The sequence below is a fragment of the Callospermophilus lateralis genome, chromosome X (genome assembly GCF_048772815.1).
Source record: "Callospermophilus lateralis isolate mCalLat2 chromosome X, mCalLat2.hap1, whole genome shotgun sequence".
Lineage (NCBI taxonomy): Eukaryota > Metazoa > Chordata > Mammalia > Rodentia > Sciuridae > Callospermophilus > Callospermophilus lateralis.
The window spans coordinates 18,717,122-18,731,625 of NC_135325.1; the positions used below are offsets into that span (position 1 = coordinate 18,717,122).

The following is a 14,504-nucleotide window of genomic DNA, read 5'->3' on the forward strand; positions in this document are numbered from 1 at the left end:
AGAACATTCTTCCTAGAGTGAGCTCTACTTACCCTTCTGAACTCACCTAGCTTAGACATCACCTCTTCAACCAAACTTTCTCTAAAAGCTAGCTGTTCCACACAGCTAGCTGTTCTCACGATACCCCATTCTTCCACTGTCACACAACTAAATACATGATATTGAAACTGTCTCTGCACTTTTCCTTAGTGCCCACCAAGCCTGAAAATAGAGACAATATCACCTAGAGTTTTTACCAATCGTGGACATTCTTGATGACTTTATACGAACATCTGTCTATATCTCCAGATTTTATAGAAATCTTGGTATCCATCATTAGACTGTAAATACCTTTATGGTGGGGGGCTGTGCCCATCAGTTTCACTGGCATATCATCAATGTATGTAGATAAACAATATTACACCATAATTCACTTTGTTGACAACAAAGAAATACACTAAACTATAACCCTTCAGGATTTCTCAAAAAATATATGATAAAAGCACCAAAAAGCAATCCATTCTTTTTTCCTAACTACAGCATTCATTGGTACATTAACATTCAATCCAATAACCATACACATCTGTGAACTTGATTTGGATAAGATCGTCATCAACTTCTAATACTAAATGCCCTTTGTAAGAAGAAACAAAAGATAGAAAGGGGAAATAATGTGAGTTTCATATAGATAATTATGGATACCAATGCTATTCACTGGAATATTAAAATTATCAATATATTATCAACATCAGGAGCTAAGGACTATTCATGGGAATAATTCTAAATACAACAAAGTGGTCTAGATAAACACTAGGCCAAAGATACTGTAAAGAATGAATGCTATGTTGCAATAAGACTTGTGAAAGCTGTATCAGCCCTGTCCAAGTGAAAACACTTCCAGTCCATTTTATTTTTTAAGCAAAGAAAAATTATCAAAATCTTCAAGTACTAGATAATACTTACAACAAAGGGCCTTCTGCAGTCTTCGGAGTTTCATGGCAGTCCTATAAGCTGAGAACCTGACATTATTCAGATCAGCTGAAGAAAAAAAGGGGGGAAACAATGATTGTTTGTTATTTCATCAGAAAGCACAGGCCAAAACCCCCAATGATTTGCCAACAACCACAAAAATAGGCTAGCAAAAAAAAAAATCTTGTATCTATGCTCCAAGCTTTGGAAGGTCAAATTGTTGGGGTAAAGGGGAAAAAATCCCTTCGCTCTTTGAAAATCAGGAAAACTAAGTTCTGTGACAGATGACAGTGGCAGAGCCTACAGAGTCATTCAGGTAGTCCTTGTTCCCAAGAGGGAAAAGAAGGACAGGCATTATCTTTCTTTCTAGACTGTAGTCTGGATCTACTATAGTGAATCTCTGCTGTCCAAGATTAAAGAGAACATGGTTATAAAAGTTATATATGCTCACTGTAGAAAATGTAGAATTATGGGAAAATATAAAACTGTATTAAAATCATCCAATGTTAACATTTTGAACATTTTTAACCTGTGTGTATCTGTAAAAATAATTTTTAATTGACAACGAATTATATGTTTATCACATATAATACAACATGATGTTTTGAGGTGTACATAGAATAGTTTTAAATCTAGCTAATTAACATGCATTACGTAATGCAGTTATCATTTTGTGGTAAGAAAACTTAACATCCATTCTCTAAGCAAATACAATATACTCCCATTAGCTATAGTCACCATAGTGTAGAAAAGATTTCCTGAACTTATTTCTGTTAACAGTCATTTCGTATTTTTTGACCAACAACTCACTTTATTATTTTAAGGTGCGATCAATCATTCTAATATGCAGCATAAAGTAACAACGATTTTTTTCTACCAGTTTCGTTTGAGGTTCTGAAGATTGAAACCAGAGCCTTGAACACTGTAGTCAAATACTATGCTACTGAGCTACAGACCCTTATTCTATACTTATTCTACTGTTTTCTATAGTCATCTATCAAGCCCCCAACTCACCTAGCAGGAACCTACATTCAGCTGGTGCTCTTATTCAAGTTTGCACAAATCTTTTTTTTTTTTAATTTATTAGTTGTTGATGGATCTTTATTTATTTATATGCGGTGCTGAGAATGGAACCCAGTGCCTCACACTTGCTAGGTAAATGCTCTACCACTGAGCCACAATCCCAACCCCAAGTTTGCCCAAATCTTGATATACACTGGGATACAGTTGTTTTCTAATGTTTTTGTTTATGTGTGTTTCAGGAACATAGGTCCCAAAAGCTCCTTGAAGATAAGAACTCTTTCACCTACTTATGTCATATTTCCCAGCAACTTCATATACAACTGGTCTCTGAAAAAGCAAGTCTAATACAACTAGGGGACTGATTGAATGAATAAATAAACCAAAAAATGAAAGAAAATATACTGACAAATATGACTAAATGCCATCATCAAATGGCACCCATAAAACCGATTCTAATGGGTTATTAGGAAAGGGCAATAATTTAATTCATATCCAAGTCACTTAGGTCAACATTATTAGCTTTATGGCTTTCACAGAAACCAAACATAAAATCCTGAATTTAAATTAGGGGGAAGAAAATAATGTCTGTAACTTAAAAAAATTTTAAAGACTGTCAATACCAAATAATGGCAAGGATATGGAGCAACTGGAACTCTCATACACAGCTGGTGAGGGGGGGAATGTAAACAATACAACTCTGGAAAATCAGTTTATAAATCACATGTCTACAAAAAGATGAGCCAGGCACTGTGGCACATGTCTGTAATTCCAGCAATTCAGGAAGCTGAGAGAGGAAGATTGCTCAAGTTCAAGGTCAGCCTCAGCAACTGAACAAGGCCCTGAGCAACTTGGTGAGACACTGTCTCTAAATAAAAGTAAAAAAGGGCTGGGGAAAGTGGCTCAGTGGTTAAGTGCCTCTAGGTTCAATCCCCAATGCCAAAAAATGTGCATATTAATGTCCACAGCAATTTTATTCAAAATAATCCCAAACTGGAAACAAACCAATAGGGTAATGGGTAAACAAACTGTGGTCCAGTTGTACAATGGCTACTGCGTTCCAATAAAAGAGAAGTAACTACTGATAAGGCAATAATATAAATTGATCTGAAAAACACTGAGCTAGGGGTTGGGGCTGTAGTTCAGTGGCAGAGTGCTTGCTAGCATGGCTGAGGAACTGGGTTCAATCCTTAGCACCACATTTTAAAAAAACTGAAGAAATAAAGGCATGCTGTCCATCTACAACTATAAAAAAAATAAAAAAAATAAAAAATAAAACACTGAGCCAGGTATTCCATTTACATGAAATTGTAAAACGTGCAAAACTCACCTATAGTATAGATGGTAGGCTAGGGTGGGGGTGAGTGAGCCCTGACCACAAAGGAACACAAAGGTATTTTCTAGGTGATTGAAATATATATTTTTATTGCTGTGGTGGTTACATAAGTGTATATGTTTGTCAAAACTCAAACTGAACCCTTAAAATGGAAGCATTTTATGGTGTTTAAATTATGCCTCAAGAAAGTACATTTAAGAGTTTAAAAAAACCCTCACGTGGACAGTACAATATGATGTATGAGTGTGTTAGCTAAAGGTACACTGTAGAGGCGGTCAGTTGTCTTAATCAGGAATGCACACTCTAGGGGTGGTTGGCTAGCAATTAATCAAAAAGCCTCACTCCAGAGGCGGCCACTGTAAGTGCTTCAGCTATATTTAGTTCCTATTACACCATGGGTTTCATTAATTATCCTAATTAATGTTAGACGAGCTTGTGTTGATGATGTTAGTAGTTTGCAAAATACAAGGATCTGAAAACTATTTAGAAACATTCACCACCTTTACATTAAGGTCCTATATCTTTACAAATGGTGCCCCAAGCTGGATTCCAAAATATCCAATGAATCCAGCTGTGATTCATTGGATTCTTGGTTGCCTGAATTCAATCAAATGATTGACAGAATCCTGCTAGGAGATCAATGGTTCTCAAACTTGAGTGTACATGTGAATCACCTGAGGGCTGGCTTAAACATACAGATCTCCCAGTTCCCACCCTCAGATTTTCTGATTCACTAGGTCTGGGGAGGGCCTGAGAATCTGCATTCCTAACAAATTTCCAGGCCATGCAGTTGCTGCTGGTCTGGGGACCACACTTCTGAGAACCACTGTAATGGACCCATGGAGACTGTGAACTTCTCACATCACAAAAGACAAAACTGATGTTTCACTATGCTTTTGATGCAGGCTGTAAGATTATTTTGTGCCCACTAGCTAATAAATGTTCATATGTGACAGAGCTTATTCTGAGACTTGCTTCCATTATAACCTGGCAGCCGAAATGAGGATAAGAAGGCAGCTCTTAGCTACCTCTAACCACAGGTGGCTACCAAAACCTACCAAAGAGAACCTACATGGGTCCTTCATAGAAAAAATATGAGTCAAGGACCAAGGACACCTGAATCTTTTTGGTGCTTATCAGAAATGCAGAATCTCAGGCCCAACCAGATCTATGAATTAATGTCAACATTTTAACTAGATCCCCAGGTAATTAATACGGACATTCAAGTACAACCAAGTCTTTAATTGTTCATTTTAATAATTTTTTCTTGTTCCTTGTTGTTAAGCTTCAAGTTATAAACTCTGAGAAAACCCATGATTTTCCCCCCCTCATCAGTCTACATTCCACTTGTGGGCTTTTAGGAGATTATTTTATAAGTATTATAATAGTCAATTGGGACAAAAACTCACCTCTAGGACACATTTATCATACATTTACCAACAAAAGATATTCAATAAGTTAAAAGCATCTAATAGTATCCTGAAAGGTCAAATGTACAGATTCTTCTTGAAGTGAGTTAAAATTTTTCCCCTGGCCTTGTTCTCTGGAGAGAACTTGATTTATCTGAATTCCACTGATTTTCCTTGGTTCTCTCTCCCTCAAGAGTCATGGTTCTCCCTTTGTCTCTTTTTTCCCATCACTGATACCTTTTTGGGTGGTCTCAACCAACTCATGGCAAGAATTGAGTTGTCTTATAGCATTAGTCCACAAAAAAACAATCCCTGACCTTCCTGCTCCAGATGGGTATAATACTATTCACCAGTGAGACCAGATTTTTCCTATGCTAGTATGGAGCTCCTTAATACACACTCACAGTTGAGTTCCCTTAGCTTGATTCTTTATAAAACAAGCAATGTTGAGACACAGAAATGCACTTTGGGTCAAATACAGATCACTTTTCCCTTAACAACGGCTTCTAGCAGTTTCCAAGGGATGAGCCTCCAAACCCAAATTTTCTTGTATTCATTTCCTTATACAAAAATGTTGAGTACAGGCTATGTTCCATCCAAACATCTTGATAGAAGTTAGTGGCACAAGATTTCTCTTGTTTTTTTCCTTTCTTTCTAATCTTCCTTTTAAATTGCCTCTTATTCATTTAAGTTTCCTATCTTCCTTCTTTCGTAATACCAAGATCCTCCTCTTGTGACTCCAATTTGACTCCCCTTTCCAGTTTTCCTGGTTCTATTCAGAATTCAGAACAAATGGTCCAAATGAGGTCAGGCACTACATTAAATCTCACAGTTTCTATCAAGAATTGGCAAATTCCAGGAACTAGAGACCCAAAGGGAGAGGCAAAGATGATCTGATTCTTTCAGGGTGTGGAACACTTGTGGAATGGTATCAAGAGACAGGATCTGGAACAACCCTGCTCTAGCAGTGCTCAGTTTTCTTAAAGCAGTTCAAACTTAGCTCTCTTTAGAAAATCTTCTAATTATGACACATTCAGCCTCTAGTTAATCTTCCTGATAGACTTACATCATACCTCCAATCCACTCTAAAGAACAAGCCTTCTGCCATCCATTTTCTACACACCATATTCCAACCCATTCTCAAAACAGTGATTCAAGAGTATCAGAAGAAAATAGCAGGATAAATGGCTACTCTCCAACATCATGCTGCAGAAGTCATACCAATTTATATTGAATAATCACAGTGATTTGCAGTGGAGTTCTGATGCCCTAAAAGTCCTCCTCAAAGTTACCGTCTGTGTTGAGTATGCATGTGTTGCTAGGAATCTGCAGCGCCACTCCCTCTGGCTTACAGCTGGAAGAGATAAGTCTCTGCCTTGTGAAAATGTGTAGGATGCACACAGAATCCTCAAGATGTGATACAGCTGCGAACAATGTGAAGCTGTCCTGGGCTGACACTTGAGATTACTGTGCAGCTAAAAAATGCAAGCAGTTTAGTAATGCTAAAGCCCCTCATTCCAGTGGCCCATGGGAGACTAGCCTCCACTTTCCTTGGGAACTGTCTTTCCAGAACTCTGATCCAAGTTGTAATGAGCTCACTAGCTCTCACAGCCGGAACTCCAAGAAGAGAGTTACACCATGTTTCCATGGCAGCTGGTAGAAAGCACACTTCACAAGGATAAAAATGCTGAACTGTACATTCCTCTTCCCAACTTGCATTATTTTTATTCGGGACTTGTTCTAGCCTAGAAATAGAGAAATCTAGAAACTTAAGAAATGAGGGCAAATATCTCAAGTTCAATTATCAACTACACAGTCCAGACACCCTTTATGTGGAGACACAAAACAAGTAACAAAGACTTCTTGTCCCTTTGTTTAACCTCTGAACTTCTGACTTTGGTAAATATTTCTGCTTTATGATTTTTAATTTCATTCTGTGGTAGGTAGTAGTAGAAGGTGGTGTCAAATTCATAACAAAAGAATGGTCAACTAAGTTCCAGTCACAAATCTGCCCATGCTAGACATGCTCTTGCAAAAATACTGGTAAATACAGCATGTTTGAGTCATAGGAAAATGTAGAAGATATTATAGAAAGAAAACATTAAGCCCCATTTTTTTCAATTTTATAGCTGCTTTCTGCCTTTTAATAATATTGCCAAAATCCTGCTAACTCTGACTGAACCGAAGTCCAAAATTTAATAAACAAGGAGTGTAGCTGGGCGTGGTGGTGCACACCTTTAATCCCAGAGGCTCGGGAGGCTGAGGCAGGAGGATCAAAAGATCAAAGCCAGCTATAGCCACTTAGTGAGACCCTGTCTCATGATAAAATAAAAAGGGGCTAGGGATGTAGCTCAGTGGTTAAGCACCCCTGGGTTCAATTCCCAGTACCAAAAAAAAAAAGGAAAAACAAGGAGTGTTTATAGTCCAGCTTCCAGTGGGCTTTCTGGAAAGATCCAAAGTTCCAGTATGCTTCTCTATTAGGTAGAAAGAATGACAATGACCTCATAAACTTAATGAGTGGAAAGGGCTGTATGGCTAAAGATCATTCCAACAGATATCAGTGTTGTGGTCTTTGTATTTTCCTACCAACTCTATTTCCCAGAAGAAATTTAATCCAAATCTCCCAGGTGATCATGAGTGGAAAATAAAATAGGAGAAAATATGATATTTCTTGGCACAGTCCCAAATCCAGTGTTTAGCAGTCAATGTGCATTAAACTACTGTATGTCTATTTAAATAATTTTCCAAATTTTCCCAAAAAAGACAAAACAAAGCTCCTCCTATAAAAATGGTAAATTTTAAATATAATATCTATGATTCTTCAGCCTCATTTTTCCTAGAATGTTCTAATGGGGCCACGCATAATAAATATTTTTGCCAGCCCAAACTCACTAGAATGGACAAGAACGATGGGTCCTAATGAGGCTTGAGATAAACTGTCTAATTTAAATCAAATCTGGCTTAAAAGCAAATTAAGCCAAGATGTACAGGCTTCAGAAGATTAGAATTATTGGAAACTAGTGAGAAACAGACCAGGAATTCTGGAACATACCTTTAAAGCATTAGCGAGAGAAGAACATTAACACATCATACTAAGCCTATAGCTGTTTAGATATATTTGAGGCCTTTTAAATCTTAACTCATTAAAACCTCATCAACACAGAGCTTTACTTAAATAGGAAAAAATAAACACACACATACATACACACATACACACACACACACACACACACACACACACCCTTAAGCAGGAATTACGCATTCATACTCACATGAACTATAGAAATCCCAGTCTGTGAATTTATAATTACTGGCAAGTTATGTTTCCAGATGTGAGGTGGCATTACTTATTTGCCACCAGTGACTTTCTAAAGATCTTCTAATAAAGTATCGAGTGTGGTACACAATGTGGAACACAGAATTGAGGAAAAGGGAACAAGGTCATAAACAAAACACTAAGAACTGCAAGTATGAAATAAAAGATAGCACAAAATCCTGGCTGTGAACTGTTCAAGGCCTTTCTGGCTCCAACCTCTCCCTTGGCCTTCCTCAGCACAATGTCACCACTTCTTAGCAACACTGTAATAGCAGAAGAGTTGAAATTCAAATGAGTTTTGCTCATTGTTAGCTGCTTTGGTAAAAGATTCATTGAGAAAGCAGCTTCTGTAATAAATGGTCAATATGAAATTTTTTGTGGGGAAATTATGTATCTTTGGGATTAGTTCTGGGGTCTGACCAGATAGGGAGGTGACTCATAGAGACACTGCTATGCCATGTTCCTGTTACTCAAGCTTCAAATCAGGAAGGCTCTAGATTCTAATTCCCAAAACCCTGCCCCCCCAAAAAAATTACATACACACATACACCATAAGGATGATGCTGTGTAGATGGATGCACCCCCTTTCTGTGCATGGTGCTAGGAACTGAACCCACAGGACTATACTACTGAACGACATCTGCTGTCTTTCTACTTATTTATGTATTTGAGTTTTTTTGGTTTTTTTTTTTCATTTTTTGACACAGGGTCACCCTGAATTGCCCAAGCTGGCCTCCAACTTTCAATCCTTCTGCCTCAGCTGGGATTATAGGCATGCACTACCACTAAATAGGCTTTCTTAATCATTAGTTACTTTATATTTATCTATTTATTTTAATAAAAGTAAAACTAATTTGAAAATATTATTTAAATGCATTTATGTTGCAGATTTAAAATAATTCTAATGATTTTAAAATAGCCTTCAGGCAAAAATGCTTTGTAACACCAGGCATGATGACATATACCTGTAATTCCAGCAGCTTGGGAGGCTGAGGCAGGAGGATTGCGAGTTCAAAGCCGGCCTCAGCAACTTAGTGAGGCCCTAAGCAACTCAGCAAGACCCTGTCTCTAAATAAAATACAAAAAAAGGGCTGGGAATGTGGCTCAGTAGTTAAGTGTCCCTGGGTTCTAGTATCTAGTGTGGCATAAAATGTGGAACACAGAATTGATGAAAAGGGAACAAGGTCATAAGCAAAACAGAGAACTGCAAATATGAAATAAAAGATAGCACAAAATCCTGGCTGTGAATTGTTCAAGGCCTTTCTGGCTCCAACTTCTTGCTTGGTCTTCCTAAGCACAATGTCACCACTTCTTAGCAACAATGTGCTTTATAGCTTTTTAAATAATCCATCTTAAACTGGGGTTGTAGCTCCATGGTACAGTACTTATTTAGCATGCATGGGGCCCTGGGTTCCATCCCCACCACCAGAAAAAGAGAAATTCATCTATTTATAATTCTTTTATTTATCCTTTCAGTACCAGGAATCATACCAAGGACATGAAATATACCCCTCTTTGATTCTGCAGTCTAGTGAATGAGAATGACAGGAGTCAAATATTCCTGTGCTCTGTGAAGGAAACACACAGAAAGCCAAGAGTGTGTACACATAGGGATACACACATGAGGTAAGCTTCTCTGAGAAAGTGAAGTTGAAGCAAAGACCTGAAGGATGATGGGAGCGAGCCAGGTGAAGAGTGGGCAGAGCACAGCAGGGTAATAGTTCAGCACATGCAAAAATAGCTCTGAAGCACAGAAGAGCGTGGGCCAGTAGGAATCCTTAGAAGGCCAATAGTGCTGAAATCTCAGAGTGAGGAGGAAGAGTGGCCCCAGAAAAGGCCTGACAGGTATACAGAGGGGAGCTCATGCACATCATATTAAGGACATAGGGTCTTGGGACTTCTAGTTAAGCACACCATATGGAACAGACTCATTTGTCTCTCATTATTCCTTAAACTCTACTAGGATGACAGAACATAAATTTAAAATGACATTTACTCAAAAGGAAAGAAATAAAATAGGAGAGGAGATGAAAGTAGATCAGAGCTCCTATATCTTGGAAGTGTAGAAAATGATCTGATGGTAACCAATTTAGGAGACCAGAGAAATTCCAAAGTAAATTGATGAGGGTTGTTGCGGGGGCGGGGGGGGGGCGGCGAGGGGGGCAAGGAGCTTGGGAGAAGTTAAGAAGCATGCTAACTTATGTACCCAGAATTTTCAGACATGAGATGCTTCAGGATCCTTGGAAGGCTGAATTATGACTGATAGATAAGGCTTAGTTAGATGTAAGGTTTCAAAGCCCTAAACACCTTCTTCTCCACCCCATACAACCAAGCTACCTAGCCACCTGCTGCTTAGTCATCATAGGAGGCTGAATTTTAAGGAGCAACCAAGTTGAGGAGTGGGAGAAAAACTGAAGACCTGTGTGTCAAATCACTATACTGAAAGAAAATCCTTCCTTTTGTTTTCTGCTCCTAAATTCCATATAATCGTGCCCCCTGTTTGTTTTGGTACTGGGGATTAAACCCAGGGGTACTTTAACACTGAACTACATATCCAGACCCCTCCTTTTTTTTTGAGACAGGAACTCAATAAGTTGCTGAGGCTGGCTTCAAACTTGCAATCCTCCTGCCTCAGCCTCCCTCAGCTTCAGTGGTTAATTATAAGTATGAATCACTACATCTAGCTGGTCTGCCATTTTAAAAGTTATTCCATCTAAGTACTGCCTTATCTACCTTCCTTGTATGCAAAAGGAACTGGAACTTCAGCAAGGTACCCAGTCATTAAAGTGATCCTCAACTTCCAGTCATCCATATTTGTCATCAACCTCATAAGGGTTTTTGTTGTTGTTATCGTTTGTTGAGGTGCTAAGAATGGAACACAGAGCATTGCCCATGCCAGGCCTATGCTCTACCAGTAAGCTATACCCTCAACCCCATCCAATTATAACCACATCAAATCAAGTCAATATGCTTTCCTTCTAGTCTCCCTCTTGACAAGCAACTTAGTCACACAGGCCACTCTCACTGTTGGGACTGTTCTCTTTGTTTGGCTCAAACCTTCAGTCACTACTTGCTGGGAGCCACAGCCAATTAATATGATGCATGGCATTTTTGATTGAAAGGTGATGCCAGCTAGCCATTGAGATGATACGATTATGTTAAAAAGTACATTCATATGGATACCGGACTCCTGCTGCGGGACTCCTGGAGAGTTCCCATTGGTTGGGAAAGTGCAGTAGGAGGGAATTCCGGGGAGGCGCTTGCGCTAGAGTTCCGGGAAGGAACCAGCAGAACGCCGCGTGGGTGGATCGGGAAGCTTCCCGGGCGGACGTGTTATTGGCGGTTCTTTCAAATAAAGTTTGTTCCTGTTTGAGTGGCTCGTGATCTTGTGCCCAGCCAGACAGCGGCAACTGGTGGCCCGTACGGGGAACGAAAATTAAAATATTTACATGTTACAGTTGATACTTCTTCTGGATTTTTGATGGGCTCCCTTCATGCCGGAGAAAAAACTAAAGATGTTATAGCTCATTGCTTACAAAATTTTGCCACTGTGGGCGTTCCAAAACAGTTAAAAACAGATAACGGTCCCGGTTATGCTTCTACCTCTTTTAAACAATTCTGCTCATCATTTGGCATTACTCACATAACAGGAATTCCATACAATCCACAGGGACAAGGCATAGTTGAAAGAGCTCATCAAACTATTAAAATGTACTTATTAAAACAAAAGGAGGGAATTGGAAAGGGGTATATATCCCCCAAAGATAAACTTAAAATAACCCTCTTTACTCTAAACTTTTTAAATTTGGATTCATCAGGACTTAGTGCTGCGGAAAGGCATATGTATCCAAAAAATGTGCATAAGCCTAAAGTTCTTTGGAAAGATATTCTAACAGGACAATGGAAAGGTCCTGACCCAGTAATTGTCTGGAGTCGGGGCTCTGTTTGCGTGTTTCCACAGGGAGAACAGCAGCCGATTTGGATTCCAGAAAGACTAACTAAAACGATTTCTACAGATCAAAAAGAAGATAATTTGACTCAAATCCATAACAGCTGATATCCAGAACTCCAGCTTGGCCATTCTTACATCTGCGACTGATTAACCAGGATGCTTTTTTCAATATCTATTTTATTATTGCATTTTTCCATATCATAGGTTCTATTTTATTTTTGAGCTCATACAGACCTAGGTTGATGTTTTTCTGATCAGTTTTATTTTTTAACTGTGGAGTTTTTAACATTGCAATGGAGATTTCACCTAGGTGAAACTACAAGGCCTTTACTATTGTCTTATGTGTTGTATGTTATATGTGCACACTTCTGTTTTGTGTTATGTGTCTATATGTGCGTATGTCCATAGATCATATATGAGGAGTGCTCAAAAAAAAAAAAAAAAAAAAAAAAAAAAAAAAATGGATCCAAGTACTTTTTATTATTCACGTAATTTTAATGGTTTAATTTAAATTGGGTAAACAGCTGTTAAAAATTATTTTAATATGTGTACAAATAAGCAGGTTAACAAATCTGTTTGTTTATTTTCATCTTTCCTTTTCATTATATTTAATAATTCTGTTCAAGATAATGTAAATTGTTCTAAAAAAAAAAAAAAAAAATGTTTTCTTAGTACCTGTTAAAATGTTACATTTTTTTTTTTTTTTTCTTTCTCTCTTTAACATCATTGTCAGAATTCTTATTTTTCATCCCAGTGCCGGTGAAGACAAAGATGAAACCAAACTACAACTTCTTCGATAATTATCACAACAAACTGTATAAACTGATACATCAATGATCTTGGGAGGAAATGGACATATTGATAGATTCCTCCACTTTGAACTGCTTACAAAACTTGCCTGGACTATGTATCACTTGTATGCACTGTGATCTATCTGTTGATACAACAAATTATGGTAATGCTGGCGTATCTTTGCTGATGTGTCACTAGTGATGCAATTTTCCCTAGGAGTCGTCAATTGATTTGGTGTTGTGGCATTTCTGTATCCTCCTCCCTTCTACTAGTGATGGTCTAATTTTGGGGGCCAACAGAGGTGAGGCAAAGAACCTCACCCCCCCACTGGCACCAAGACCAAATCTGGGGGCCAACAGAGGTGAGGCAAAGAACCTCACCCCCCCACTGGTGCATAGGCCTATCCACAAGTATGGCTATATGCTGGATCGGTAGTCAGTGACGGGTATGATCCAATTGCAATGGTATCAACCTAAGACAGGAGGCTGACGCCTAAAGGTCAGTTTTCCAATGACGGGTAAGAACCATATGTTGAATTGGACAAACCTAACAGGCACGGTCCCTAGCCACATTACTTGTTGCTTAATTAAACAGAAAGGGGGAGATGCTGGGAGCCACAGCCAATTAATATGATGCATGGCATTTTTGATTGAAAGGTGATGCCAGCTAGCCATTGAGATGATACAATTATGTTAAAAAGTACATTCATATGGATACCGGACTCCTGCTGCGGGACTCCTGGAGAGTTCCCATTGGTTGGGAAAGTGCAGTAGGAGGGAATTCCGGGGAGGCGCTTGCGCTAGAGTTCCGGGAAGGAACCAGCAGAACGCCGCGTGGGTGGATCGGGAAGCTTCCCGGGCGGACGTGTTATTGGCGGTTCTTTCAAATAAAGTTTGTTCCTGTTTGAGTGGCTCGTGATCTTGTGCCCAGCCAGACAGCGGCAACTACTCTCCAGGTTTCCTCAATCCTAACATGGCTAACTTGACTACTTTTAGAACTCTCAGAACTACATGAACTTATAAGTTTACCTCAATCTCCTTTACCTCCCTTCTAAACTTCTTTAATTAACAAATTTTACCACTCTCTCTTCATAACTGAACACATCCCAGAATCTCCAGGGCAGAAGCAGTTTAATTAAATTTTACTCTTTATAATAAAGACACTAAAAATTACCAAGTGTGACTTAATTTGTATAACATTGCAAAGCTCCCCATACAGCCAACTTTACAGAGCATTTCTTAAAAATGTGGGGGCCAAACTTTTTGGGATCGTGAAACATACGGTTGACACTATCTGTTTTCATTTACCATCACTTCTCAGTTGGAGAATCTGTGGAAATGTTGCTTTAATGATGAAAATAAACAGCAATAAATTTCCTAATCTGCTTTAATGCTAACCTCGCCTTTCTGCCTTTCCAGTTTTATAAAGTCTCAACTAAATTTTCAAAATGTTAACATTCCCACATGGCCTGTACCTTCTCAGTTTACTTCTACATTCTACACCCGTATCTCCCAAGATTTTAATATATGATCTGTCTCCCAAGACTCCAATCTCTCTCAATTACTTCTTCATTAACAACAGACCACAGTCAGAAACTGGTTGAATTTAGTTTGCAGATTTGGGTTTTGAACGGTTAGTCAGCATTGGTTCATGTGATGCTTTTTAAATTGCTGCTTTTTCATTAGTTAAAAATCTGAGGATTTTCCAGGTCTAGTATAGTTCGCTGGAAGA

At 38.6% G+C, this 14,504-nt stretch overlaps 1 protein-coding gene across 10 annotated transcripts in view; it reads right to left on the reverse strand.

Annotated features, from left to right (window-relative positions):
- Positions 1 to 14,504, reverse strand: part of Dmd (dystrophin) — a 2,011,337-nt gene that overhangs the window by 100,988 nt on the left and 1,895,845 nt on the right. For all 10 annotated transcript variants that reach the window (XM_077107047.1, XM_077107046.1, XM_077107045.1 and 7 more), the window contains one exon: positions 943 to 1,017. In XM_077107047.1, coding sequence (XP_076963162.1) covers positions 943 to 1,017 — 75 coding nt within the window. The remainder of the gene's footprint in view (positions 1 to 942; positions 1,018 to 14,504) is intronic.